General features: G+C 37.0%; 1 protein-coding gene across 2 annotated transcripts in view; it reads right to left on the bottom strand.

Annotated features, from left to right (window-relative positions):
* The window catches only part of LOC124170643, a 48,158-nt gene extending 21,482 nt beyond the window's left edge, over window positions 1–26,676 (bottom strand). Inside the window, exons 1-10 of one of the 2 annotated variants that reach the window (XM_046549505.1) lie at window positions 26,434–26,676; window positions 25,124–25,431; window positions 21,116–21,335; window positions 17,185–17,387; window positions 16,300–16,380; window positions 15,727–15,793; window positions 12,466–12,814; window positions 5,738–6,739; window positions 5,452–5,508; window positions 684–813 (exon numbers count right to left, since the gene is read on the bottom strand). In XM_046549505.1, the coding sequence (XP_046405461.1) occupies window positions 684–813; window positions 5,452–5,508; window positions 5,738–6,739; window positions 12,466–12,814; window positions 15,727–15,793; window positions 16,300–16,380; window positions 17,185–17,387; window positions 21,116–21,335; window positions 25,124–25,431; window positions 26,434–26,458 (2,442 nt within the window). In that variant the 5' untranslated portion in view covers window positions 26,459–26,676. Of the gene's footprint in view, window positions 1–683; window positions 814–5,451; window positions 5,509–5,737; window positions 6,740–12,465; window positions 12,815–15,726; window positions 15,794–16,299; window positions 16,381–17,184; window positions 17,388–21,115; window positions 21,336–25,123; window positions 25,432–26,311; window positions 26,355–26,433 lie in introns of those variants that run through there. The other variant, XM_046549503.1, reaches the window with a different exon arrangement.
* Window positions 26,677–27,688: the final 1,012 nt, after the last annotated feature.

A 27,688-nucleotide genomic window follows, 5' to 3' on the forward strand; every position in this document is an offset into this window, starting at 1 on the left:
ATTTTGTTCGGATGGTACCGGGACCGAGGGAAATCGCCGTACTAAAGAGGAAAACGTACTAAGGAGGAACGTACTAACCAAGTTCCACTGTATACAATTGTATATTCCACCAGTACTCCATTCTAATACCCTCCTATAAAGAGAAATATGGGATGCAGACCCATCAACATTTTCAAATATTTTTTTCCCCATGAATGCCTTTCTGTTTATATTTTTACAGTCATGTTGAGTGTTTCAATGACTAACTACAATGATTATCATGGTATGATACGTACACTCTACTAAGACAGCAGTAAAAAAAAATAAGTAAAAATATTGAGTTAAATGATAATTCTAATGATCATGCTTAAAATGCATGCAAATGGACAAGAAAACCATTAAAAACACACACAAGCTATAAAATCAATAGAGATAGCAGAATTGCATTGGCTGATCCATTCTTTTTCGACTAGCTAAGATACTAAGTCAATTCTAATGACATCTTCATTCCACTACAAAAGAACTTTTGTGCCAGCATTAAATAAAGTTTTAATTACATGCCATTCTGAGAAAAAAAAACAACAAAGTTGCACTGTTGCGAGTAAGTGATAAAACAGAAGAAAAATAATCTGAAACAATTGCAAAACTCTAGACATTCATGATAGCACTAAAAATTTTTCGACATATTTGAGGTGCAAACTTACGGTAAACCACTCCTGCTGTATAATACCAGTTGCAGACTTAAGCTGTGTTTTTAGATTACTTCTTGGTTGCTTTTGAAGCAAATCATTCACAACCTTAGCAGCAGCTTTCATTTCTTTACTCGGACAAGCTCTGTAAAATCAAAATTAATGCATGCAATTTTAAATGCTCAAAATATCATGCACAGGAATTCAAACAGAGGAACAAAACAAAGCCAGAAAAACTGTTACATGCATTAGCAGCAAACATAGAACAGCAAATAATTCTGCCATAAAATTAAAAATCCATACGTAAGTGAGAGACATTCCCTTGTAAGCAAGCTGCAAGCAAGGTTGATTGACTTTAATCACATTACCTTATATAATTAGTTAAATCACAATTTCAATCACCTGATTCTTCAAAAATAAAAATCAGGTAACTTTTAGCAATATTACAAATACCTTCATCATTTTTGAAAGTTGAAAATAGAGAGAACATGAAGAATTGTCAATTTCAGTTAAGTTCTTCTCTAGATGTATTGGTCATCTCAAAGCTATAACAGCATTAATCAAGAATATGAGTCCATGCTTAATCCTAAGTTATAAGAACTTAAAACCGGAATGTTATTACATAGTTCATTGGGCAAGCTCTTTGACATTATTATAAGACTATATTTTAAGCTTCTGTCGTAATACTGGATAAGGAATGCATCATTGTTAATAACTTCATTCTCAGTGAGACAACAGTAAACATTTACTGACAATAAATTGTGTGTGGTGGTAACTTGGGTTAGACATACATATTAGGATTGGTACAAAGTTAAGCAGCGAGGGCATAAATTTAAATAGTAGGATATTTGATCAACTGTTTGTTCGGTAATATGTCTTTCAGTGCCTTTCATCATTAACTCCCCAACTCTTTTCCCTAACATCCTCCCTTCTCCACCTTCCAGAAACTAGTTTTTCCACAGCATGAACATAATCAGTGCAGAGAAAGCAACACACAGACACCTAAGTATTAATGTCTAAGAAGATGGTCATGAATAGATTATCTATGCCTTCTATCTTCTAGGACTTTCCGTCCATTAAGGTAAATAATTGAATACACAGGCACAGGCCCTACCAGGCATCCTGATTACACCTGGCTCTTCAGTATAATTCTCCAAAGGGAATGGGTCTGCTTGAATGTAACCATATTCATAGCCCAGTGGGTCAGCTATATTAATGTCATAGGCGTAAATCATCAATAGGGTAGTTTCCTTCATCAAAGAAAACAAAAGGCATTGATTGCGATTCGTTACCCACTATTAGTGTATTCATAATATACAAATTATTAGGTTATAGAAATCCCAGTATAGACAAATGTTAATGGGCAATTTAACCCCATTTGAAAAAGGCCAGATTGGCGGCCATGTGATGACTCTCCACCTGACGTCACAGGGACCCAGACGCTACACAGGTAGTCAGGAGTTTTATATCGTCTGATATTACCAATTTATGCATGAGGCTCAGATCTCAGGGAAACAGCTCTTAATAATCTACTATTAAAATTGCCTAAGGTCGGAAAGTTTCCTTCGTTTGATAGGGTATTAATAATCCTTATTCAAGCCAAGTGCTACCTGATAGCAGCCTGCATCGTAGCGGCGCTCATAGCCTAGCACCAAGGTGGCCTCACACGGCGGCTTCCAGAACCAGAATGACGTCACACGGGCTTTTTCCAGCATTCATACTTAGCCCTCTCGATTTAAAATTTTCACTTTTCATTTAATCACAAAAAATAAATATCATCATTTACAAATCTAAAAGCGTGAAATATGTACTCCAGGAGTATTTGTTCTTTCGTAGAATTAATGCTTACAAGAGCAGAGTTCTGAAAATATCAATTTTTCTACAAGTTATTTTCATTTCGCTAATAGAGATATGTCAGTCAGCTATACATTTGCTTGGGTGAGGTTTATGAATAGCATTTGTGAGAAGTATCTTAAAATAATGTTATTGAAAACTTAGTCCGGATGTATGATCTTCTGATGGAAATCTCTCGGGCTGGAAATCAAATGTTTGATAGTTAGATCAGATGATTACTTGTCATTCATTCGGTTTTAATATGCTTCTCGAAGCATTTGTTAGCACAATTTTAAAATTGGTTCATTTAACATTTCTTCACAGAATAAGTTTATAGTTTTTCAAGGTACAACTGTCTTATTATGACTATCCATTAAGTGACAATCCCTACGTGCAGTGCATTTCCAAAAAGTAGTCCCGAATTGTGATACATATCAATGAGCTTATTTCACACCCGATTTTGAAAATATTTGCATTACTGTGTTTGGCATTAAATTAAAAACATTTTGAATAGCCAAACTATCACTTTATATAAAAAATTAATTTCCTGGTTATTAGTTAATAGTATGGGTACTATTACCTACAATTAGTGACTTAGTTTTCACGAATTAAGTCATAATATTAACCAGGATCATCACTGTTTAAGTGCCTCTATTAATTTTATGTCAATATAAATCTGCAAATGAATGGAAAACCGAGAACCGAAGAGTGAGAAATACTATTAGGTAGTTCAAGGTAGAAAAGTTGACAGTCTTGTCGTCAGCGTAACTGAGAAATAAATGAATTAAAAGATGTTGATGATGGCATGTACATACACACGTTTAACCTAGTCCATAAGCCATTCCATGGCTTCTTATCTAACTCAGTATACGCTGTAGAGGGGCTCACCCTAAAGAATAACGTATGCCTGAAAACACATAAAACAAAATGACATCACAGCTGAGAATATGGCCGACTGGTGTTTCAGCGCATCATTAATTTTGTAAATTTTAATAATTAATATCTCACTTAAAAATTACCTTACTATTCTCAGACTCAGAAGTAAGCCTAATTGAGGCTTAAATTTTTTTTTAAGATCACTTCCCAAAAACGTGCAAATACTCTATTCCCTAAGCCATGGAAAGGCCAATTTGAAATTTTGAAGTCTATTTCTAACTGCAATCTGCAGTTAGTCTCCATTTAGGAGATATACTGTGAAGCTTCACAGTCCTATTCCACTCCCAAAGACAAATGGGAGTGACCAATTGGGGAAGAAGGCCCAAAGGAAGATCTGTCTAAAAGAGCTTACAAGAAATATGCTCTCATAAATAAATTTTGGCCAAAATTATAATTTGTTGACTGAGATTTTATAGTGAGCTTTTGGTTTCGCCTGCCTTTCTCCAACCAAAGATTTGCATATTTAGTGGTAGAGTGATTTTTTATTTGTTAATGAGTGTAAAATATACAGAGATATTTTGTTCCAATAATATTTTTCCAAATTTCTTGTAACTTATTGTATCACATTATTGAATTAAATTATTTGTACATACTTCTGTTACACTTCCAATTCCTTAACGCAGTTTTAGAGATGGTTTATACTAATTTTCATTTGTTTTCTTTCCTTACATATTTCTATTAAGATTTATGCACAAGCTTCAGCAAAAAGTGATGTTTTCAATAGGATGCAACCCAAAGGTTCAACACAAAATTTCAAAGAGAGCTTGATTCTAAATCATTCATCAGAGACAAAATCCAAAGGAATGAAAATTGCAGAAATGTAACACACAGCGGATGAAGAAATAGGTGTTAAGCTCATTTGTGCATGAATACAATTAGAAAATGAATTACTGGAAAAGTCCTCGAAAAATTTTCCTCTGCAAGGTTAACATACAAATGAATATTTAATACATCATACACAACCTACTTGTGGAATTAAACCAACACATCCAAATATGACAATAAGTACAATTCTATAGTGGTAGGATTTCAAATAGAAATGAAGGTACAGAGTTCACATAATGTAACCTTGCTTTCATGATAGATAGAAGAGAAGAGGTCAATGATTGTTAATTACCAAAATTTAGGAACTGATCAACGTCACTTTAAAGGTGCAAATGGTCCATTAAATAAGCAACTACAGGTCAAATCTATTGAACAGGGTGATTATAAATCATTGCTGACTACTGATGGACACTGAAAATATGAAATGCAAATTTCATACCCAAGCAAAAGAAGTGCAAAAAAGAGATTTTAAAATGTGCTCGATATAAAGACTACGTCAAACATAAAATTAATATATAATTTCTATTTTGCAAAAGAAATGATTACATGGAGATACCTTGGTTTTAAATGTGTACTCAAGATTCCAATTTTTCTGTATGTTGCACAAAAAGATGAGCTTCTACCAAGGTCTATTTACCACCACTATCTCAGAAGAAGCTTTAAAATTATAACTACTTTAAGGATTGAAAAAAGATTGAGAGAAACAAGAATTCAGTGTCAAGGAAAATGTTTCGATTTATTCGCTTTCTCCATTGCAGTGTGTGTTGAATTAACTTTAGTAAAAATTTGGCTTCCTGAGCATTTGACAGTGCATCTATAATAGCAATGAATTAGTGCAGAAAGGGAAAAAGATGCTACACCAAATGGCTAAACCAAGTCTTCTCATGTGTCCTCTGCAGAAGGTGGAGAGGGGGTAATGGAACTTAAAGGGAGTTATTTGGATCAATAACTGATATGTTCTCCTGTCAAACAATTTTACGTACTTGATCAAATTAAAATCAAAAGTCAACATGAGAATTATTGAATACTGAAAAAACTAGCTGAGGATGCAAATCACAATCATGACAGCACATTTTTTTCTAGTTTGAACAGTATTGTTCATGAAGCAAAGGAATTCATGCCATGCCTGTAAGTCGAAAATATGCTTTCATACAATTAATTCACAATAAGCTATGAAAAAGCCACTTACTTCTTTCTGGCCATAGGTCTGCTGAGCAACGAGTAGTGGGATTTCTCAACAGAAATGCTAGAATAAAATAAGGTCATCCATTATCAATTTTTCCACAGAAGTTAAATAAAAAGTATGTTACCACTGCTATTAGTAGATACACAATTTTTTCATTTCAAACACAATTTCTGGAGGTTTAGTTAAGATTTCATAGCAAATTAGAGAAGACTGTGATATATTAAATCAAAATTGCAGGCAATATTTTAATGTTGGTAAAAATAAAAAGAGAACAAACCAGAAAACTTACAATGAGCTCTCAGCATCATTCAAGTATTCTACTTCAGGTGGCAGTGTAGAGATGTTTACTTGGCACTCGGTGTAAGTATCTTGCCTCAGCAATGGAGCTTTCCTCTTGGATGAATGGAAAGGCTCACTTGGCTCATCTTCAGGAGTGAGTGGTTCCCCCACACTGGAAGACATCGGTTTTTCTAATAGAACTGGTTCACTAGCTTTTTCTAATTGAACTGATTCACTTGCTTTTTCTGATAGAAATGATTTGCTAGCTTTTTCTGAAAGAAATGATTCAGTAGCTTTTTCTGATACAAATGATTCACTAGCTTTTTCTAATAGAAATGATTCACTAGCTTTTTCTAATAGAAATGATTCACTAGCTTTTTCCGATAGAACTGATTCACTAGCTTTTTCAATTGGTATGTCACTCATTATTTGTGCATTCACTACAGGTACGTATGACTCTAAAGTACACACATTGATTGCGGCATCACTTGAAGACACTAGATCCAATGTATCTGTTGACTTTGAACGAGATATGCTGGCATTCACATCAAGAGGATTTTTTACTCCTAATGCAGACAAAGACACAGACATATTATCCTTTTCACTGATTAGGCTGCAAGAAGAAGTGAAGTCCTTACACACGGGTTTAGCAACCAACTGCACTTCCCTGACTGAGGGCTTGGCCAATATGCCCATGTCCCGGAAAACTTTCCCCTGAGTTTGAGTTTGAGCATGAGCCAATTTTGACTTGAATGTTTGAACTTCTTGACTAACAGTCAAGAGAGGTCTCTGTAAGTTAGCCTGCACCTGCACATCCCGCTTAACCAAAGCTTTCTTGAGAGGACCATCACTGTATTCTACATCTGTCTGTATTCCATTCTCTCTTCGTTCTACGATTAGCAATGGCTTCATTGGTGGGGAGTCTAAAGCTCTAAGAAAAGATGATTTCTCAAAATTAGGCAGACTATTTTCCAAACTCCCATTGGTAGTGGTTGATACATCCTTCACTTGCCTGCAAGAAAAACCAAAATCAGGAGGATAATATAAGTAACACGTCAATCTCATCTGACAAAGAAGCCTCTTAGGTCTCACATAATCCTTAATAAGAAACCAAATCAACAAACCAACCAACACCCAAACTCATCACTAACAAAATCAACTTTCGCTTTGGATATTCCTGAAGGCAAGACTGAAAGACGACAATTTCAGATGTATTGTCAACATTGACAGTCTTACTAGAGTTACACCAGGTTTTGAGGTAGTTTTTTGAATGGATATTTCACAACTAAAAAGCTTGAACATGCTTTATAGTAAATCTTCAAACAACCCTGCATTATTTTTTCTACTTAATCTGGATTATTGTATATTGTGAACTCAGATTGACCGACTTAGAAATGATGAAGTCCAGAGAAGAGTAGGAAAAGACGGAAAAACTTAATAGGCCATATCTTGAGATGTGATGGCCTGATGAAGACAATCATTGAAGGACAAGTAGATGGCAAGAACGGAAAAGGAACATCTCGTACAAAATATATGGAAGATAAAAAATAAGAATGCGGATAGAAAAATAAAGAAATTATAAAGTTCTTGCTTTGAAAGTGGAGAGCATCAAAGCAATATTGGTAACAGCAAACAGGTATTTTGGTACTGCAATATTAGGTGAATTTGCATGTGCTGATACCACAGTCGCCGCAGCATTTTCTGATGACCTCCAAGCTGTAATTGAGAGTGACTCCTTTCCACTCTCAGAATGCAATCTCGTTCATTCATTTCCAGGGAAGAAAAACCTGGGTTCAGGTTTCAAGGCATTTAAAGACCGTTTCACGTTGCTGCTTGGTGCTAATGCTTCAGGGGTCTTCAAATTAGTCAGTGATGTCATGGCAAAATTAGCAGTGCCAGAATGCACTTATCTTTTTTTACAAGTGAGTCTGTTTCTTTATTATTAGGTTATTATTTACATTTTATTACAAAACTTTTTGTTCTGGTTACGAAATGTATACATTAGAAATTTTGAGGCAACAAAATTGATAAAAGTGATATTTGACTATTATGTCTTTTGTTTGACACCATTGAAGCCAGTTCTGATTTATCAATCACAAACTCCACGAGCAATGAAATGGTATTCAAAGTAGCATTTGTCTTCTATTTCGATGCACATCAAAATAGACTGGATGACACAACAATTGTTTTTAGACTGGTTTGAAAATTAGTCAACTGCTGGCAATTCATTACGTACCCCTGTGATAGCATGCATTTTTCCTAGATGTTAGGCCACCCACATGAAAGGAGGCAATTTCAAAAGCATGAACGAATTTTTTTTAACGAGGAAAAAAGTCTTTGAATGTATGCCTAAAATCCTTAAAGATATTTTAAACAATACATGTTTATATATGTAAGGTTTTACAAGGCTATTAAAAGGAATACATTTATTTCTTAGGAAATTCAATACCCAACACCTGAGCTTCCAGGAACGCATCCCTATCTTCCCAATGTTAAAATGGTCTCAAATAACGCAAAATCAATTATTGCAAAGACCCTAAGGAATGCATTCCTTGCACTAAGCAAGGCATGGGTGTATATTGATGCACAGCATAGGTGAGATTATTAGTCCTAACAAGGCTTCCAGCAGAGGAGAAGAAACAGGCCTTTCTTAACGCTGATCCAAGGAGAGACAAAAATAACTCTTTCTAGCAAGGTGAAAGATAATATTTCATATCAAACCACCTACAATAATTTCAAGCTAATAAAATTTTTCTCAGGTAATACTGGTCAAAATTTCACAAGTATATAAAAAAGAGTAAAAACACATCAGTGACAAGTAATAGAGCTACAGTAAACTCTTGATTTTACGAAGTCAGTGGGACCGGAAAATCGGCACTTCGTAAAATCGAGTTTCGTAAATTCAAACCTTTTTCATAAGTCACGAAAAAAATGTTCGCTTTTGTTTCTTCCGCCGTTTTTTGTCTTTAGTGGTCTTATTTAAATGTTTTCGGTGGCTATTCTCGGTATAATTCATAGAAAAGGCTTTTTGTTATCGATTTATGATGTGAAAAATCGGTAAATAATTATACCACCATAAAATTCCCATTTCTTGTTCATACTTCAACATCAACGATCGCTTAAGAAATTCCCGACCAGTTTAGAAAACGTAATCAAATAATGAATTGCAAAGTTTATTATAAGAATTTAATGTTATAAATTTGTGGTTAGGAGCGAATGACAACTATTACGTTCGCGTAAGATATATATTTGTTTCCAGCACCCACGGAATTTTAGCGGCAGCCGGCCTAACCGCCATTTATGTCGCCCTCTATCGCTCAGTGACGAGAAAAAAAAGAAAAACGAGGGCCTCCACCCGTTTCCTAAATAACCTTCGTAAGTTAATATTTCGAGTTACTCTGTATATTCAGTTGAATGTGCTATCTTTTCCATTGGTTATTTTTGTTGAGATTCAGTTACGATTCTAAATTTCGTAGGATATGATTATCTTCTGGCGAATATTTGAAGTAAATTCTGTTTGAGCTCTCCGTCCGGATACTGTGCTCCATCATCTTCGCAGACGTTGCTACGAAAGACTTTATTCTTCATCCGGACCATATTCTTCATACCGGGTGTGAAGTACTATGTTCATATAGTATTTCTCTCTCTTCTTTTATGCCGACAGGAGCAAGGTTCCAACCGGAAAACGACAGGAGAATCATCTTCCATTATCGGAGAAATAAAGAGGGAAACGTTATTATCCGCATTGATTGTTTTTCTACAAGAGATGTTTCATCATTTCTCAACGTGTGTGAAGTATTGGTTCACTTGCGTGAATTCCCAAAAATGACACGCAAAAACCTGTACATTCACCTCGTTCACTTTTCGTGTCCCTTTCTCCTCCGTATTGAAAGTTATGCAAAGAATCATTGACGTAGAGAAAAGATTTTCTTAGCTTTAGCACTAAAAATAGTCGCGCAATAATCGTAAATAAATATAGTGAGGAAAGAGCAAAGAAAATAATTTCAATTGAAACGTCAGCAGAGAAGAAGAGAGAGAATTATAAGCGCGGCACCATTTCCCTGATAGTGGAAGATACTTCTTCAGCCTCTCTCCGGTTAATAACTTACCCCCGTTGCAGGTAAAGATGAACCATGCCCTTCTCCACAATCGGGGAACGTTCCCAGTGGGTGGGGTGAATAAGAGTGGGATGGGGATTGCCTGAGGAAAGAAGTGTGGTCAGCACAAAGGAGTGGTGAACAGTGGTGAAGGGGGCAGGAGAAAGAAGGGTGGGGAAATGGCCTTCAGCTCTGCCTCAGTCTACGTTGGGGGCCGTATTTTTTGCGACGCACTCGACCACTGTCAACTTAGGGGGGAGGGAGTGAATGGGAAATGCTGGGGAAGGAGGGGTTTGAGATGCGTAAGATGGGTGTCAGCAAGATCAGCAGAAGGCCGCGGGAGGAAGTAAACAAAGACTTTGGAAAGAAAGATCTCTCGGCATGGGAAAACGGGGAGACGCGCGAGAAGAAAGTTCACGGTTAGAAGTGCGTCTTCATTACGAGTAGACTGAAAAATAAGTTGGTGGTTAATAGAGCCCAATACTTAATATGTAAGTTGTTTATTCAGGAAGGCTACTATATACTCGAAAAGATACTACTAAAATATCAATTATTTTTTTCCTTTTTGCCCTTCTCCATCGACGCTTCCACCATGGTTTCTCACTTGCATAAATGGGAATGAAATTGGGGACCTAACTCGTTAGCCATATCAATATATCTTAATGTTTGGAGGGCAGCGGGTACTTCTTTTTTATTTGGTGAAATTACTTCACTTTCATCTTCGTCGTCACTGCTATTCTGACTAGTCCCGGCCGCTGCTTCTTCCGACGCATGTACCGGCGTCCCATTGTCGCAAGCCCGGAGATCATCGTCGAGGGCAATATAATCGTTTGATGTTGCGCGATGTGCTCTTCCTACTTTTTCCAAGAATTTTTCAAATTCATCTTTTAAGCCTCTAATCTCCTCCGCGATTTTATCCGCTGCTGCTTCCTGAATGTATAACGTAACGAATCAACCATAGCCGTGATATTATAGCAGTAGAATTACTAGTAGGCTAGTTGTATCAATTACCAACCTCGAGAACATCCTCATGATGCGCTATCAAAGGGAATCCGGCCGATTTCCAGCAATTAGCGATTGTAGTGGAGGAAATAAAGTACGTCTTTGAACCGTGTTTCTGCGATGAAAAATGACAATTTTATTAACTTGGCCATTTTAGCAAAGTTAACAAAGTCGTTATTCCTCATCGCAGAAACACGGTTCAGAGACGTACTTGAATGCCTGATAGGCAGGGAGTGCGATGCAAACAATTATTTTTGATGATGGCATTGATTGACTGATTTTCAAAATGCAATCAGAGCGGTCACTTTTGGGGAGAAAGGCCCCACGCTCGGAGGGTCGAAGAGAGGGGCCAGCGAGGGTGAGCTCGTCGAGGAAAGGGTCCCGAATTAGGGACCCTTCGAAGTGCTTCGGCGAAAGGTAGTCAAGTAGTCTTCGAAGTACGTTCACAGCAGCCTGCCTTGCGAACGTACCAGGTACGTTCACAGCAGTGCAAAGGGTTAATTAGGAGTGTACGAAATACCCCGCTCGACCTTCCTGACATGTTAAACTACGAAGTATTGTCGATGCGATGTTTACGAATAGGCACGTAAACAGGGGCATTATATCAGTCGCGATATTTTAATTAAGTCCTACTTCCCCTAAATTCCCACCGTGAGGTTTTAGGCGAACCCTTTCTCTCCAAAGTTGCACTATCATTTACGATTTCACACTTTTGATGAACCACAGTTGGAAGCGCTGATTTTTTTAGCTACTTACGCCGGCGTAACTAGTTTTGTTGACAAATATTTCGCCATAGTTCGTATAAACGAATGCCTTTTGCTCCTGGGGACCGATCCGAGGTTCGTAAATTCGAAGCATTTCGTAAAATCGAAACTTCGTATAATCGAATAGCACCATGTATTTACCATAGGCTTTTCGCCGGGACCGCACTATCACTTCGTATAATCGAAAACTTCGTAAAATCCTGCTTCGTATAATCGAGAGTTTACTGTATATCATCAACACTGCCATCAGAAAACAACTACAGAATCGGTCAAGTTCAAATCTGTCAAGATATGGAGGGTAAATGAATGGTTGAGCTACAAAATCAAAAAGAATTTCACTTAAAAACTAGAGTTTGATCTACCACAGTTCCACTTTTCCCCCATCAGCGATTAAGTTAACATTTTTGAGTCATTTTTCTCTCAAAAACAGAAGCAATAGCAACCAATAAACTTTCCATGGTCAAGAGAACATGCTAGTCTTTCCACTGCAAAAAGGTTGTTGAGCCTTAGCCTAAGAGTTAGCAAGCATTGTCTATTGAAAAAAATCCACAGAAGTAGATACCTACAGTCAGTATCTAAATATATTCATCCCTTCCCATGGTTTCAGGAGGACATCAAATGGGAGCGCACCAAATACACAGGAACGAAAAATTTCCAAAGGTTCAGAATGGTATGCCTGTCACTCATACATGACTGTATGGTCAGGCCAAGCAAAAATAAATAATCCAACTTGGAGGGAAGCATGTCAGTCACTTCAGATTAGACTCGCTCTGGATGCAAAAAGACCAGTGTGTGTGCCTCCTTGCAGCCACCTACAACACTACCGTTCGACAAGGGGGGAGGATAAAAGGTTCATTGTGTCGGGCATAGCATACCTTAAAATAGTGTCTTCGGCTTTTTCCTGTCTACCTTCAGGATATTCTTTGTCAAAGTGCCATGTGCTCCCACTCAATTTTGTCATGACTATCGCATTCTTTGTATTATTAGCAGAATGTATGGACTCCATTTGAACAGGGCTGATCTCCAGAGTCTTAACATGCCTTTCCGCTGGAATACTAGCACTTGTAGAGACATCCCGAAGCCTAAGTGGTTGTTGACAAGTCCCCACATCTCGAGTAAGAACACTACAGCAAACACCTGCATCCCTCTTCCCATGAGATGCATCCTTGGGAGTGGTCTGTGTACCATTATCTGCGACAGATCGAACTTCATGAAGAGGAGGCCCTGAGAAACACAAAAGTTCACTATAATGAAAGCACCAGCATGAAGCCAAAACATACAGAGAAAAAATTTACAGACAAATATCAAAAAGGTTCAATAGGAAAATTTTATGCCAAAGTATGACTTATTCATCCCACAATAATATCCTTAGGCACAACAAGGGATTGAGGCTAAGGTAGAAAGAGGTAGCATGATTAAACTCTCAGGAGGTTCTCATACCTAATGAGATCTTGAAGTGCATTAACTTGTAAAAACTGTCAACAGTCAACTTTCAAATGTCCATATTTTGGACGACAATAGGGCTAGAATCTTGAAAATATATAATTCTTACATTGAATTTACATCATTTTCACTTATATACAAGAAATTTTTAAGACTATTAGAAAGTGTAACATGTAATTCAAATTTAAAAAAAAATCAAAAAATAGCGTCAACTTTGGAATTTTTAATGCTAGAATGACCGGGGGCGGTCAATTGACTTTGCATTTTTCTTTCGTACACCATTTCGTTATTTTCTGATTTATGATGCTCGGAGATTTTTATTTTAATCTTTTGGAGCAAATAACGTGAAAATGAAGTTCTTGGTGGAGGAAAAATTCATGTCCAGAGAAATGTCAGGTTATACCTACAAAGACCGCAAGCTGTAAATTGACCATTTTTGTATTTAATACCATCATTAATCTCTCTTTGTTGATTCTCGGTGTCAATTTCATCAAATATCATAACTTACACTTTACCACACACAACAACAACTCAACTTCGACTTCATGTCATTAAAACAGTTTTAACGTTCAATTTTAGAGTTTTATGTTAAGGAGAGACACATTAGCAAAACTAAGGTATGTTGCATCGTGAAGAGTTGCTACTAAGCCTACTTAGCATTTTATGGGCAGTGATGAACATTCATTTAAATGAAATTCATAATTCATCGTTGCGTTTGTGTGTAACTACTGCCAACCACACCAGGCACGCACCACACCCCCGCTTCTCCTGCACACTGCGTAGCCTGCTGGGCTGCCCACGTGCGACCGGGAAATATACCCTTTCCGTGATGTGTTTGTTACAGCTTGCATGCCAGTCACTGCTTCTTCATTGACGGTGTAGTCATGCATTCCCTTAGTTTGGTCCACACTGTGATCATACGATTCACCAAATCTGGAGATATTCTTCTAGATTCTGATATAAAGTACAGTGGAACCTCGTTAAAGCGAGTACGGGCTATAGCGACACCCCCGCTATTACGAGAGATAGCCGATGCACCGTCAATCGACCCTATAATAAGCGTGTTAAAAAATTCGTTTTTACGAGACCCTTTCGGTGTTGGCTCTCGCCATAGCGAGGGTTTCACCGCCGGAAGACTTTCATCAAGACTCCTTAACCTCTGTAATTGCTAGCGATCTGTTAGAAATGAAGTTAATGGAGTGCTCAGTCTCAAATTTATGTGGTAAACTGTCGTTCGATAAATATAATGATTGACGAAACAATGCTTTGCATGATTTTTATTCAGTGCGGCACTTATAAATTGTTTGAATAGTTAGTCGTTATTTGAATAAGGAAATTTAGTGATGCAAAAAAACATCGCCTTTCGTCTGGATTTATGCTTACGTTTATCAGATAGATGTTTATCTGTCGCCGCACCACTCCTGTTCCTGTATATCTGTTCGCAACAGGTATATTGGCTATTATTTGCTCTTTTCTTGGAACAAATCTTTGGAACAAATTTGGTCAAACCTTTTTTTGTGATCAGCTCATTGGAAAAATGAAATTTATTTCAAATGCGACAAGTATAAACATTTTTCCTAGATTATAGTAGTTGAAACTTTCACCGGTTGGGGCACAAAGGTTTGTGTTGTTTTTTCTTCCTCGAAACTGAACCAGTTAGTCGCTCAAGAGGCATTTCCAGTGATCGTGACCACAATCATGTAAACGATCATGAATGTTTCGAACCACCTCTTTTTTTACTTGCAATAAAATTTATTTTAGGTGTAATTATTATTCAATAATGAGAATTAAAAATTTTTCCTAATACTATGTCTAACTGTAACACATCAAAACGCTTCCGCACTTGTTAAGTACAAATATAGAGGTAAAATGAATGAAAGAGCACCAGAAAAGGGCGAACAGTCAATTGACCACTGGCGGTATTAGTAGGTTTGCAGCTTAACCAGGTCTTTCTAGTGTTAAGAACCCATGAAAAATGCTGAAAGATAAAATAATCTGTTTGATACATGCATAGCACTAACAAATGTTAGTGGCAATGTACTTTTAAATGCCTTCAATGTAGCTGCACTTCCTTGAAGGCCTGTTTACATGGTACATTAACCCATACAAGTTAATGTCTAAATGTATGAATGTGAGAATGAACATGAAAATGTACTGTGTAACCACCAAAATTGTGCAAATTCATGAATGGAAAATAGAACCTGTTCTAATTTCATTCATGCATTCCTACATGTTCCGTTCCACAAAAATCATTCATGCAAACAGACATTAACTCATATGTGTTAATGTATCATGTAAACAGGCCTTTAAATACAACTTTGACATATGAAAAAATGAAATTTTTGGATAAAAAAAACAGGCAATATCTCAAAAAAGTCATATTGAAATTTAATAAAATTGGCTAAAGTATAAGAGCAATAGTCAATCAATGCAGAAGCAATTTTTTAGGGGTCTACCAGAAACACAGATAACAGTGATTCAGAGGTTCTCAGACTCAAACAAGAAATTTTCAATTACCCTTACAAAAAATATTTGCGGCCATTTTCTTATATGAATCATATTTTACCTTCCTGACATTAACCTTCCCCTTACTACATTTAACGGAGCTGAGAATACATTGTAAATTAGAAAGTTCAGCAACTGGCTAACCCAATAGGAATTTTGGATACAAGCTTTCAAATAATAGATTTTACCTGATGATTTATGTTTCAATTGCAGAAGCATTTTCCTCTTCTCTTCTTTCAATATAGACAGCTGAACCTGAAGAGAATAGAACATTTTTATATAAACCATGACTTAAAGCAACAAACTAATAGTATGAAAGATGAATTCTGTAATGGTAGCCATTTTTTAAGTGCATATATGTAACAAACTCAACGAAAATCGAAAATATCCTACGCCAAAGCAATTTTTAATTTTCTATTCAACTAATAGTGTCGAATACACTACATATACTGACAAACTAATAGTGAATTCGAGCTTACCATCCCAAATTAGACAAAAATACAACTGACACAGAATCACGACTGTAAATCATTTGAATTATTAAATTTGGCCAGGTTTTTTTGCAAGTTCGCACACTGTGCATCGTCCCATTCCCTGCTCAAATTCGTTCAATCCAGGTTTCAAAGATAGAGATAAATATCAGATTACTGACCATAATAATTTATACCACTTGCTTTATGGATGCCTAGAGGTAAATATTCGCACCACTCATTCCACTCCAGGATACGCAGTCTTTCCGAGATGTAAAATTGGCCACTCACCTGTAAAATTGGTATAAGCTTCAACTTTTCTTCCATCTCCTTCATTTTTCCCAAACTGATGGCCATCTGTTCACGTATGTTCTGTAGAAAAATAAGAGAGACTACATTACATTTTTGCTAACTAAACTCAAGAAAATAATAGAAGTGCTAATAGTAAATCCAGATGTGATTGACAAATAATGAGGGGTATTACATAACTTTCCAATCTTTATCCATGCATATCCAAGCTTTATACATTGCATTCCACTTGGTACAATACGGAGACTAGGGTAATAGCTCTTACAAGGAAAACTCTGTTTCTACTAATGAAATCCAAGTGGGCATTCCATGGAGAGATTACAAAAATTTCTCTGTCTCACTACAAATATTTCTTATTTGGTAAGAGCAACCCCCAATTTTTAAAATAAAAAATGCCACATAGTAGAACTATGACTCGTATAAAAATGAACTAATCAAATACATGAGCCATAAAAATATTAACAGTTTCACTGTCAAGCAGTAAATTGCATAGCAGAGGATCTAGACTTTTCTAGATTACAGGGAGAAGAAGTGCCACTAAAAGGCTGCCTGATTTTGATCTCAACATGCTCCATAAACTAGTCTTAAGTTTGTTTCAATATACCCACCGCTGTGGATGTAATTTTAGGGGGGAAACCAAATTTGGCAATCAATCAGAGTAAGCTGAAAAAATATTGAACACAGAAACAGTAAATCATTAAAAATTTTAGGGAAGCCTTCAACTACCATAAAACCCAAGAGGATTTCATTGCAGAAAAAGGCAAGTGAATATCAAGTGAAACTATGATGATTCAAAAGAGGTGGTAAGCAAGAAAAGCATGACGATTAAGTCCTGCAATATACACAAAAATCACTTCAATTCATTACCTGCAAGGCTTCTGCATTTACCCCAGCCGAACCATTGCTCCCAACACTCCCTCCATCCGAGTCATGGTGAGAAATTCTGTGATAGGCATTGTTTTGCAAGAGAGGGGCCCCATCGGATGTGCATGTGGTCAAAACTTTGGTGTGCTCCTCCTGAAGAATTTCTTCCGGCATTGGTGGCAGTGTTGTATTCACTTGAAGACTGGCTGTAAATAAAAATTGTGATGCTGAGTTTAATAAGCTTTGATATAAAGTGGAGCCTTCTTGTACCAGAATTTGCTCAGACCAGAAATAAAACAACTTTGTTCCAAGTTGGTTAGTGATACATCTAAAAAATGAAACAACCTGGACTCCTGGTGGCACAATTTATAACAATCAATAAATTTTAAATGTGATAACAACAAAATCACAAATCACAGTAATGGAAGAGGTATTTGAAATTGCTTTACATTTTGGTGCTTTAAGGCAACAACAGTTTCTCCAGTCATCCTGTTGAGATACACGAGGCATACATGTGAATGCTTGGAGACAATTGTCAACCCAATGGGTAGGACTCACATTGTAAAGTAATACTGTCAGACATGACAAAGGGGATGAATGAAATCATTACTTTTAACACTAGAAGGACGGCAGGGGTCATTTGACCCATTTTCAGAATTCAAATTTATTTTTCTCTTATTAAAATATTTTTTTTTAATTTTGAAACTTTTTCACTTTATTCATTTTTGCCTATATTTTGATAAATTTGTGAAAATTCAACTATATTGTTTTGTTTTAAATTCTTATGACATGTTATACCTAGAAGGACGGCTGGGGGTCATTTGACCCACAACTTTTTTCGCGCTATTTTCTGCTTTTTTCTTGCCCTTGGGCTCTTTTACACTACGTATAGCTTATAATCAGCAAGAGGCTAGTGTGGTAGATGATTTGCTTCGTTTTGAACCAGCAAGTACCCTGTTCAATGCCAGTTTCGTCCCAAGGGCTGCTACCTGAATTCCAAAACCTAGGCATAGTGACTTGTTGGGCTCAATCTTTCGATATTTTACGGGCAGCAAAGGGAAATAAGACGTTCTCAATCCTTGATTTGCATGAAATTTATGCAAGTAAGATATTTTAATTTTCTACTTCTTTTATCGTTCAATGGTTATTGTATTACCCACACCGGAATATCATCACGTATCCCGTGACTGTTTTCCGTCGGCCAAGATTCAGAGCTCATACATTATTTTTCATCATCGCCTCATCAGGTTTACGAATAACTCTTTCATTTTTCTGGCCTGATGGCACTGTCACTCAGCCTTGCACCTTTGCCGTGTGTCCAGCCGCTGTGCCGCCTCACCTCGTCGGAGTTTGGGGTGGGTGAACTGGGAAAAATCCTGTCTCCTTTTGAGAGAGCGGAGGAATTAGGTGCACTGTAAAATTCTACTGTATATCCTACCCTTGGAATCCCCACGTTGGATGGAGAAGAAGCATTACTGCCAGTTCTTGGAAAATACGAATCAGGATACGGTTGTCGGTTGAGTCCCTGCCTTTCAAACGGCAATAAGCGTTACTTCTGAAATTTTTGTCCTTTTGTATAAATTTCTAATACTCTCCAGCTCTTTATGCCTCAAATGCAACTGGAGAATATTCTACCAAATTGCGCTTTCGTTAAGAGATTTTTTCGCTTGCATATCAGTAGCAAGTTGAGGAATAAAGTAAAAAGTCGAGAAATATATCAAGAGTAGAGAATCGTCACCATTCAAATAGCTGTGGGGAATATATATGATCAGGTTGGAAGTGAATCAGAAACATCAGTTCAAGGACATTCTGACCAATCCATCATAATCTGCGTATGATGGAAGCAATGAAGTCCAAGATATTGAAACCGATGGCGACTTTGCCGTAACAGCAAATGCACAGCTCTATCCAATGAAATGCAGCTGCCCTTTTATGAGGCATATTTCAAATAAACCAGACAAATTTAGAATAGAGTACTGAGTTTGAACAGATGTGAAATGAAAAAATACAGCCTAAATGAATTTCCATATTGTGGCAAAGATGAAGATTGGCCATAAAATCGAGCATTGGCGAAGTAAATAGTTACTAAAGTGACTGTAACATACAAGAATTCAGAAATAAATGTAACTTGTAACAATTATTTTCCATCCATACAGCTTGCAGAAAATTAGATAAAAATGGAAAACTTCTCTTGCAGGGACCATCTGAAAAAACAGACTTGACGCAATAATATCCATTACCCCTAAAAACCTATGTAATCCACTCAATGCGAGTGTTCAAAAATACCGTAGGCCATACTCTTACGTAGAATCAGGCAAACTAGAGTAATAACGTACTTTTACTCAGGAACATAGTCTCAGACGGCACTTTTGCCGAAAAGAATAAAAGAATACCAAAGACCATCCTATTTGATAATAAAAACAAAGTGGGAGTAGATATGATGCATGGCATGTATAAATTTATTTACACGTCTTCAAATCCAACAGCCACATCTCCAAGGGCATAAAAAAGGAAAAAGTGCCAAGAATATTACCGAATTGCACCATTTGCCTTCCCATTTTCCAAATTGCTTTTCATGTGCAAATGGCTGATGTCCTAATACCCCCTGCCACACGCCTTTTAGGCATCTTGTGGCGTAGTATGTAGACTTAGATGTAGATGAATAAATCGTCCAATGTACGCATTCAGTACAAAAATATTTTGTGGAAACAGCGCTGAAAAAATACGTCTGAGATTTACAACAAAGTAATAATTTTTATAACTTTTAATGCAAATTTTGCAAACCCAGTGTGCTTATTGTTTTAATATAAAACACAAATTTTGTATTGAATGCATGCATTTTAATGATTAAATTTGCAATCGACTACTAATATAGATTAATTCATAATTTTTAAAAATAATTGTTATTAACTTTTGACATTGAAAATAACAGTTAATAATGTTTAATAGTGTTTTTAACGAGCTGGTTCAACAATAAATACGATTTAACTGAATATTGGATGAAAATGAGGAATTTTATTCTTAAATACATTTTAGGGGTCAAATGACCCCCAGCCGTCCTTCTAGGTAGCGCAGAACTCCCGTCCTCCTAGTGTTAATGCCATGAAAGGAATCTTATAACGGTAACTCGTTACCAGGCAATCATTTACAGAAAGAATATACCTATTATAAGAGTGCATCGATCATGGACTATGATGATAATTTCCAAATGGCCGAAAATCTAGTTGAACAAATTCATTATGAAGGAGCCACATGAACCTTTCCAGTGGCGCAGCGAGTGGGTGTTTTGGGGGATAAACCCCCCCCCCCCCAGAGCTCAAAAATTTTAATCCATTTTACTTAATTGGATTAATATTACTTACAGAATAGTGTAAATATTAATAAAATATCCCTCCAAAGGCCGTAAAACTCACCATTTTCAACCCTTTATCTTGAAAATTTTCTAAAGGAATGCCCGTGCACCTCCCGCTAGCATTGTTAAGAGCTGCTGCCATGGCATTGAAGAGAATCAAGTAGGGAAAGTGAGGGAAAAGGCAGTGTGGCACCTAAGAAGATGACTAATAAGGTAGCCCAGCAGGCAGATGAGAAAAAAATTGAGAGAAGTTACCACATCAATTGAGTAACTCTTGGGTAAAGCTGGAATATTATTTTTTCTAGCCGAATTTTTGCGGCATGTGCCTACATCTTCAGCTGAATTAAGTAAAGTAAATTTTTTTGCAATAAAATAACCTCCTGTGAATTTTCGTGGTTATTTCAGATTATCCTTAATTCCCTTCAATATTAAATACTGGTAAATAATGGTAAAAAATTTCATTACACAATATGAAATGGCAATGCCACATTTAATAAGAATCTAATGATGATCATAATAAATGTTTATGCAAACTGTGACTTATTAAATGATGGCCAAAAATGCTCATGCCAGAAAACTTACCCATATAATTGCAACTCTGGTTTTCTGATAAAGGTTCTTCCTGATTGGGAATGGAAACAGCAAAAAGATCTTCAGAAGATTTTCTGGGTGCCCCTTTGCTAGAGGATCTTTTCAGTGTATCTTCGAAGTCTATTACTGCTTGCTGCAAAGCATCACGCACCATTTCTGAAGCACCAACCGGATCAGGAGCAACATAAGTACCAGGCCATTCTTGTGGAATCTGGAAATTATGTTCACACATCTAATAAACAACAGGCCACTATAATGCAAATTACAATGAATCATATTGAGACATATGCAAAACAATAAAAGCAAAAAGTGGTCCTGCTGCTGAAAACAGGATTCTTTGTCCAGCTCTGTTTACGAGAGATTTTATCTACATATTTTAAAATACAGCTGATTGTGGTAGAAGGATACACTGGAAACATATAGGAAACCTGTATTCTAAAAAGAAATTTAAATCAAAATCAATGCAAATGCAACCAAAAAATAAATTTTTTGTAAGGTGATATTTTCCAGGACTCAATGAAGCCATTATCAAATTCTCTGGGGTAATACAATGATATTTTTATTGTGTGCTTTTCAATCCTAATTTAAATAATAAGTTTATACGTAATAATACGGAGTAACTCGAAATATTAACTTCCGAAGGTTATTTTAGAAACGGGTGGAGGCCCTCGTTTTTCTTTTTTTTTCTCGTCACTGAGCGATAGAGGGCGGTATAAATGGCGGTTAGGCCGGCTGCCGTTAAAATTCCGTGGGTGCCGGAAACAAATATATATCTTACGTGAACTTAATAGTTGTTATTCGCTCCTAACCACAAATTTATAACATTAAATTATTATAATAAACTTTGCAATTCATTATTTGATTACGTTTTCTAAACTGGTCAGGAATTTCTTAAGCGATCGTTGATGTTGAAGTATGAACGAGAAATGGGAATTTTATGGTGTTATAATTATTTAACGATCTATCACAGCATAAATCGATAACAAAAAGCCTTTTCTATGAATAATACCGAGAATAACCACCGAAAACATTTAAATAAGACCACTATAGACAAAAAAGGGCGGAAGAAACAAAAGCGAACATTTTTTCGCGGCTTATGAAAAAGGTTTGAAATTACGAAACTCGATTTTACGAAGTGCCAATTTTCCGGTCCCACTGACTTCGTAAAATCAAGAGTTTACTGTATTCATCGAACGATGGTTTACCACATGAATTTGAGTCTGGACACTGCATGCTAGCTTCATTTCTAACAGATCGCCAGCAATTACTTAGCAATTACAATTAATTGGAGATTAGGGACTCCAGGTGAAGGTTTTCCGGCGATGGAAACTCTCGCTATGGTGAGTCCCAACACCAAAAGGGCGTCATAAAAATGGATTTTTTTTACATGCTAATCATAGGGTCAATTGACAGTGCTTCGGCTATCTCTCGTAATGGCGGGGGTCTTGCAATAGCCCGTATATGCTTTAATGCAGTTCCACTGTAGCAATTACTGACACCAGGAATCAGTACCTAACATTCATCTCATCTATACTCAGTTATCATACTTCTTTGAATAAGGTAAAACATCCAGGGCTCTCTTTGTAAGCTTCTTTTCACCCATCTAACAGGACAAAATCTTCCCTTGGACAGGAATGATCTGGTAGTACGGAGAGAACCAGCTATTTGAAAATGCTCGAAAAGATCGCATAAAGCCCTATCAACTTACAGACAGATGCCTACTATACACTCAGTTTTGAAGGCTACACAAACTGTACTTATCCAACAAAAAAAATTAAATAATTTGATCATTGTGTTCTAAAACCTTACTCGATTCATCTATTAAATAAAAAAAACCTTTTATTAGCATTAGGACCATCCATTGAAACTAACTATTTTTGTTCAAATAAATTCCTGAAAAACCATATTAACAAGCGTCTAATATATCCTTGGCAACCATATTGCCTAAAAAAATTGAGACCAGGTATTCAGCAGAGCAATCACCCTGATAAACATCAATATCCATTTGAATATGGAAGTTAGTTTTGTTTAAGCTTCATCATAACAGAAAAGTACCAAAGTCATAATTGCTTCATTCAGTTCCCAAGAAATATAAGGAACAAGACCACATAATAGTAACTAAGTGAATGGCAGCTGGCAGTCTACATAATAAATTAATGCATACAACAAAAGTTATTTATCAATTTTGCATGCAATAGATCTTACAGTTCAGTTTAAGCAAATGGGTAGATCCACCTGGGTGGACCTATCCATTGGTGGTGGGTCGACCCCTAGATTTAGTATTTAGTTAAAATACGATCATGTATGCTCAGCAAGTAAACAGCAGTGGAAAAACAGCAACCTCACTGCAAGTGGGTGAGAAAACAAATGTTTTGGTTCGATTTAAAAGATCCCTTTTAAGGAAACCAAAACCTGTGAACAAGCTATGAATTAGCTACCCGGGAAAGAAAAATTGATTTCCCACAGTTTTTGAACCTCACTTCAATCTGGTCTGAATCCTTAAAATTTGATTTCACTCTGTCTTGACACTGATTTCCAATGTTTTCCAGCAGACAGGATATGGAAGGAAGTGTTTTGAATCTCATTTCCACACTTACAGGTTTGCAATTTTCTTCCACATGGACTGTTTTGACATTGAATTGAATATCATTTGAAACATCTTTCCTTATTTATAGACTTGAAAGTGTTTTCCAACAGAGTTGAATTGCAAAATTAATTTGAAACTCTCCTGAAATGAGCATCATGTAGAAACCTTTCTCACACAGGCTTTAATATTTCAGTGATTGGAAAATAAATTTTTCTGAGGTTTCAATCAGTATATTTGTTTCAAAATCATAGTCATAAATAAAAATAATGACATAAAGGAGGAAACGTGCACTTTGCTGTCTCACAACTAATTCACAGGCAGGGAAACCGGGGAGCTTGCCCCGGAAAATTTTATAAGTAGCGAGTGTTAAGTTTTTTAAGCATTTTAGAAGAGTCATATGATAAACATTAGATCTCTGATAACTCTAATATCAATATCTGGACACTACAGGGAAAATCGACAAGCCTGACACATTTTTTCCTCTCACCCGTAACGAATTTTTGAGAGGGCTTGGGCCCCCTCAAGCCCCATGGAGTCGGCGCCACTGTTCACAGGTAAGATCGACTCACTAGAGAATAAAATTTTTAGTATATCTTCCCCATTTTTTATTGAATATCATCTGCTGGAATTCATTACCAACAACAGCAAATGAAGTAAGGATGCAATTTAACATAGCTATCCCGCCTTATGCACGACCCTTACTTTGCATTTAAAAGAAGATAGTAGGAATGGTGTTGCCACATACCTAGCAAAGATAGCAAATGAAAACAACAATGCTGATACAAGTATCAAGTTTATGCATTAGTGTGTCAAACCTGTTGGAAATCTATGTCAAATCTGATGGAAATCAGTTTTCCTCTCCTGTGTATACAAGACTGCCATGGGCTCATAAAACATGCCAAGTTTGACTCGACCATCTAGACTTAAAGTTGCAAGCCTTTTCTTACGCCTGGTTTCAGCTGAATTTCCCTATTTGTAGGTACCCCCTGCACTTGAGAATTTGACTTAATTGCATTGATTGAAAGAAATAGAAATGAACTCACTTTCCTAGTCATTCAAGAGTACAGTAATCATAAGCAGTTTATATGATTAATGAAACCATAGTTGCTGATGATAATTTATGAAATTTTAACAGATTATATTAATATCTGTTTGCTTCATGATGGGCCCATTTATATGTTTCATTTTGTTTTCCATTTCGTACTAAGCAAAATTGCAGTGCCATCTGACTGCAGTCAACTCCCACATGTCAAAGTAATAATAATAATAATACCAGCACCCAATGTCTTCCAATAGAATCCAATCCAGTTCCACCGTTTTTTACCTCAGCTTAGGTTGATACAGAAAAATAACAGTGATAAAAAAGGAAAACATGAACATAAAGGAAAGATGGAGCTACTTTCTCCAATTACCTTGGTTAGATGATGCTCTACGAGCCACACTGAAGGTCCGGTGAGGCCCAATAACCCCTCCATTGACTGTCTCTCACGCCGTTTGCTCCGACGAATTCTTTTACCAGTATCACCCCAACCTTCACTTCCACTAAGTGCTTCACAGAAGCGGACAAAATCCACGTCTATGTGATACCCATACGGGCAGCACTTACACAAGGACCTTTCCGGCCAAGAGTGACCGTCATCCCTCATATTATGATCAAGTCTGGAAGCAACAGTTCCATTCCCGCTGGCGACAGGCATTGCGCCCTGAGGGTGGTGATGGCCTGAGAAGTAATAAACAAAAAAATAAGCATTTGCCGGTGAAAAAGTGTCAGCAGGAAAGAAGACACGACAATTAATTCCTAAAGTAAACCTTCGCATTGTACTACGGGGTGAATGAACGATCTACTAATTTAATGGATATGAACAAGGAATGACCTCTAGAAATGTTGATTAAATCAGTAATCCGTAATAAGGGAAACCTAAAACAGATATCTTAGCGCAAGTGTCGATAAATTTTGATATTGCAGGACTACTCAATAAATTACATGCATGCCAAAGCGTAATTTTGATTCGCATCTAATTATTGGGCGGAATGATTAGGTCGTCCACGATCTCCTAGGATTTTTTGCAATCCCATCAATTTAAGACCTCCACCAATTACAGGACGAATTATATTCCAAAATAAAGATACCAACAAACTTCAAACTTGTCCAGCAAAGACGACCCCGCCTATAGCATTCCATACACCTACGCTATTTCTAGCCGGTGACGTTTCGGCATGCGCCTCAATTAAGAAATTCTGTCATAACAACAGGTGGTTATCAGCATGTGTATGTACTCAGCCATCGTTTAAGTTGCAGAGATAATACGGTGTACATTTTCCGTATTTGTCTCTCCAACACTAGACATCTAGACTAATCCGCCCACCAAATGCACGAGGAATACATTCTTACAACGTTGAACAGCTTCTACCACAATTATAACCAAAATCAAGGACTTCTCAACAACGCAAAACGCGTGTTATGACGTTAAAAAAATTGCTCCAGACGACATTTCAACACCTGTGCAAGTAACCTCGCATAAGTATCTCTTTGAGTTATTTGGTTTTCTCTCGACAGCAAAATAGAAAAGGATCATTGTTTCCTAAATGTAACTACGTACTTAATTCTTTAGCGCATATATACTTCATATATCTGGGAAAAAAACTTAAGATAACAGCACATGCACACAACTGCAGGCAAATGTTATGATTGCTATTGCATACTTAACCTCGAGCCACTCACCTGGATTTGGCGTTGTCACCCCCATTTTGAAAGATTATTTTTAAAACGATGAAAACTATTATTCAATACCGTAGCGTTACAACCTAACGTGAGAGATTGGGAGTCTTGAGAAATAACAGATTCCACACTAACTCGATCTACGCCCCATCATAATCAAAAGGACCAACAGGTACCCCACTAACTTTCTCTCGCGACCTCCCAAACCTCCCACTCCTACCGTTCCCACAACATACGGTGATACGGTGCCCACCATGCCCACACACGCTGGACGGCGAGGTGAGGGGAAGGCATGACAAGCGGGCAGGTTTATGATCGCAACCGGGAACTTCAAATCCATACACACCTACGTACGATGGGCCAGAATCATGAAAAGACTAAAAAACATTTCAAAATTGGTTTTTTGAGGCATGAAGTTGGCACTATACACCGATTCTGTGTTCTTTCAGTGGGATTTAGCAATGTTGTTGTTCGCAGAGGAGTGTTTGGAAAAAAATCGAAAACTTGTTCACCTGAAAATTTTAAACAACTTTTTCTCACTTCGCGATATTTGCGTAATCATCACTCTTCATTTAATTGTTTTTATGACATTATTAAAAAAAATTTCACTACTCACTATTTTTTTCATATTTTTTCTCTTGTGAAGGCAAGTATCGCGCGATCGTGACATTGCGTAGTGTACAGCAACGAATGCGCTGTTCTGGGATACAAGTTCATAAGGCCCCAGATATTCTCGTAGTCGACTAAGTACACAGACAAAAAAGAAATTAGTTCGAGCTGAAATCTCTGCTACGCTTCTGCGATGCGTTCATCAGCCCGGCACGGCGCCGATCAGTCCGACGCGCGGCCTCGGCATTGCCCCCCTGGGTCTTCTCCCTACACGATGCAACGCTAGCCTTAATGTTGTGGATCTTTCGTAGCCAATCCGTGCTCGTGGACTGGTAAATCATTCATTTGACCTGTGCCTGACGATTTAATTGGTGCGGTTACTTGGGTTGTTTTCCTGATACGTACACGTACAGGAAGACATAGGCAAAGTGACCTTTAGGAATCAAATGACGAAGACGAAGTAATTTTCCAAAAGTACAGAGGAAGTATAAAAACGTGTCAAGGCTTTCTTCCCCATAGGGTTTAAGGGTTTCAAAATATTTCTCTTCTACTCCTCCGATAACTTCCACATGATAAATGATAAATCCATTTTCTTCATAATTCTTCTATAACACCACATTTCAAAACCTTCAAAATCCTGTTTTCTCCA

This window comes from Ischnura elegans, chromosome X (assembly GCF_921293095.1).
Source record: "Ischnura elegans chromosome X, ioIscEleg1.1, whole genome shotgun sequence".
In the NCBI taxonomy this organism is placed as follows: Eukaryota; Metazoa; Arthropoda; class Insecta; order Odonata; family Coenagrionidae; genus Ischnura; species Ischnura elegans.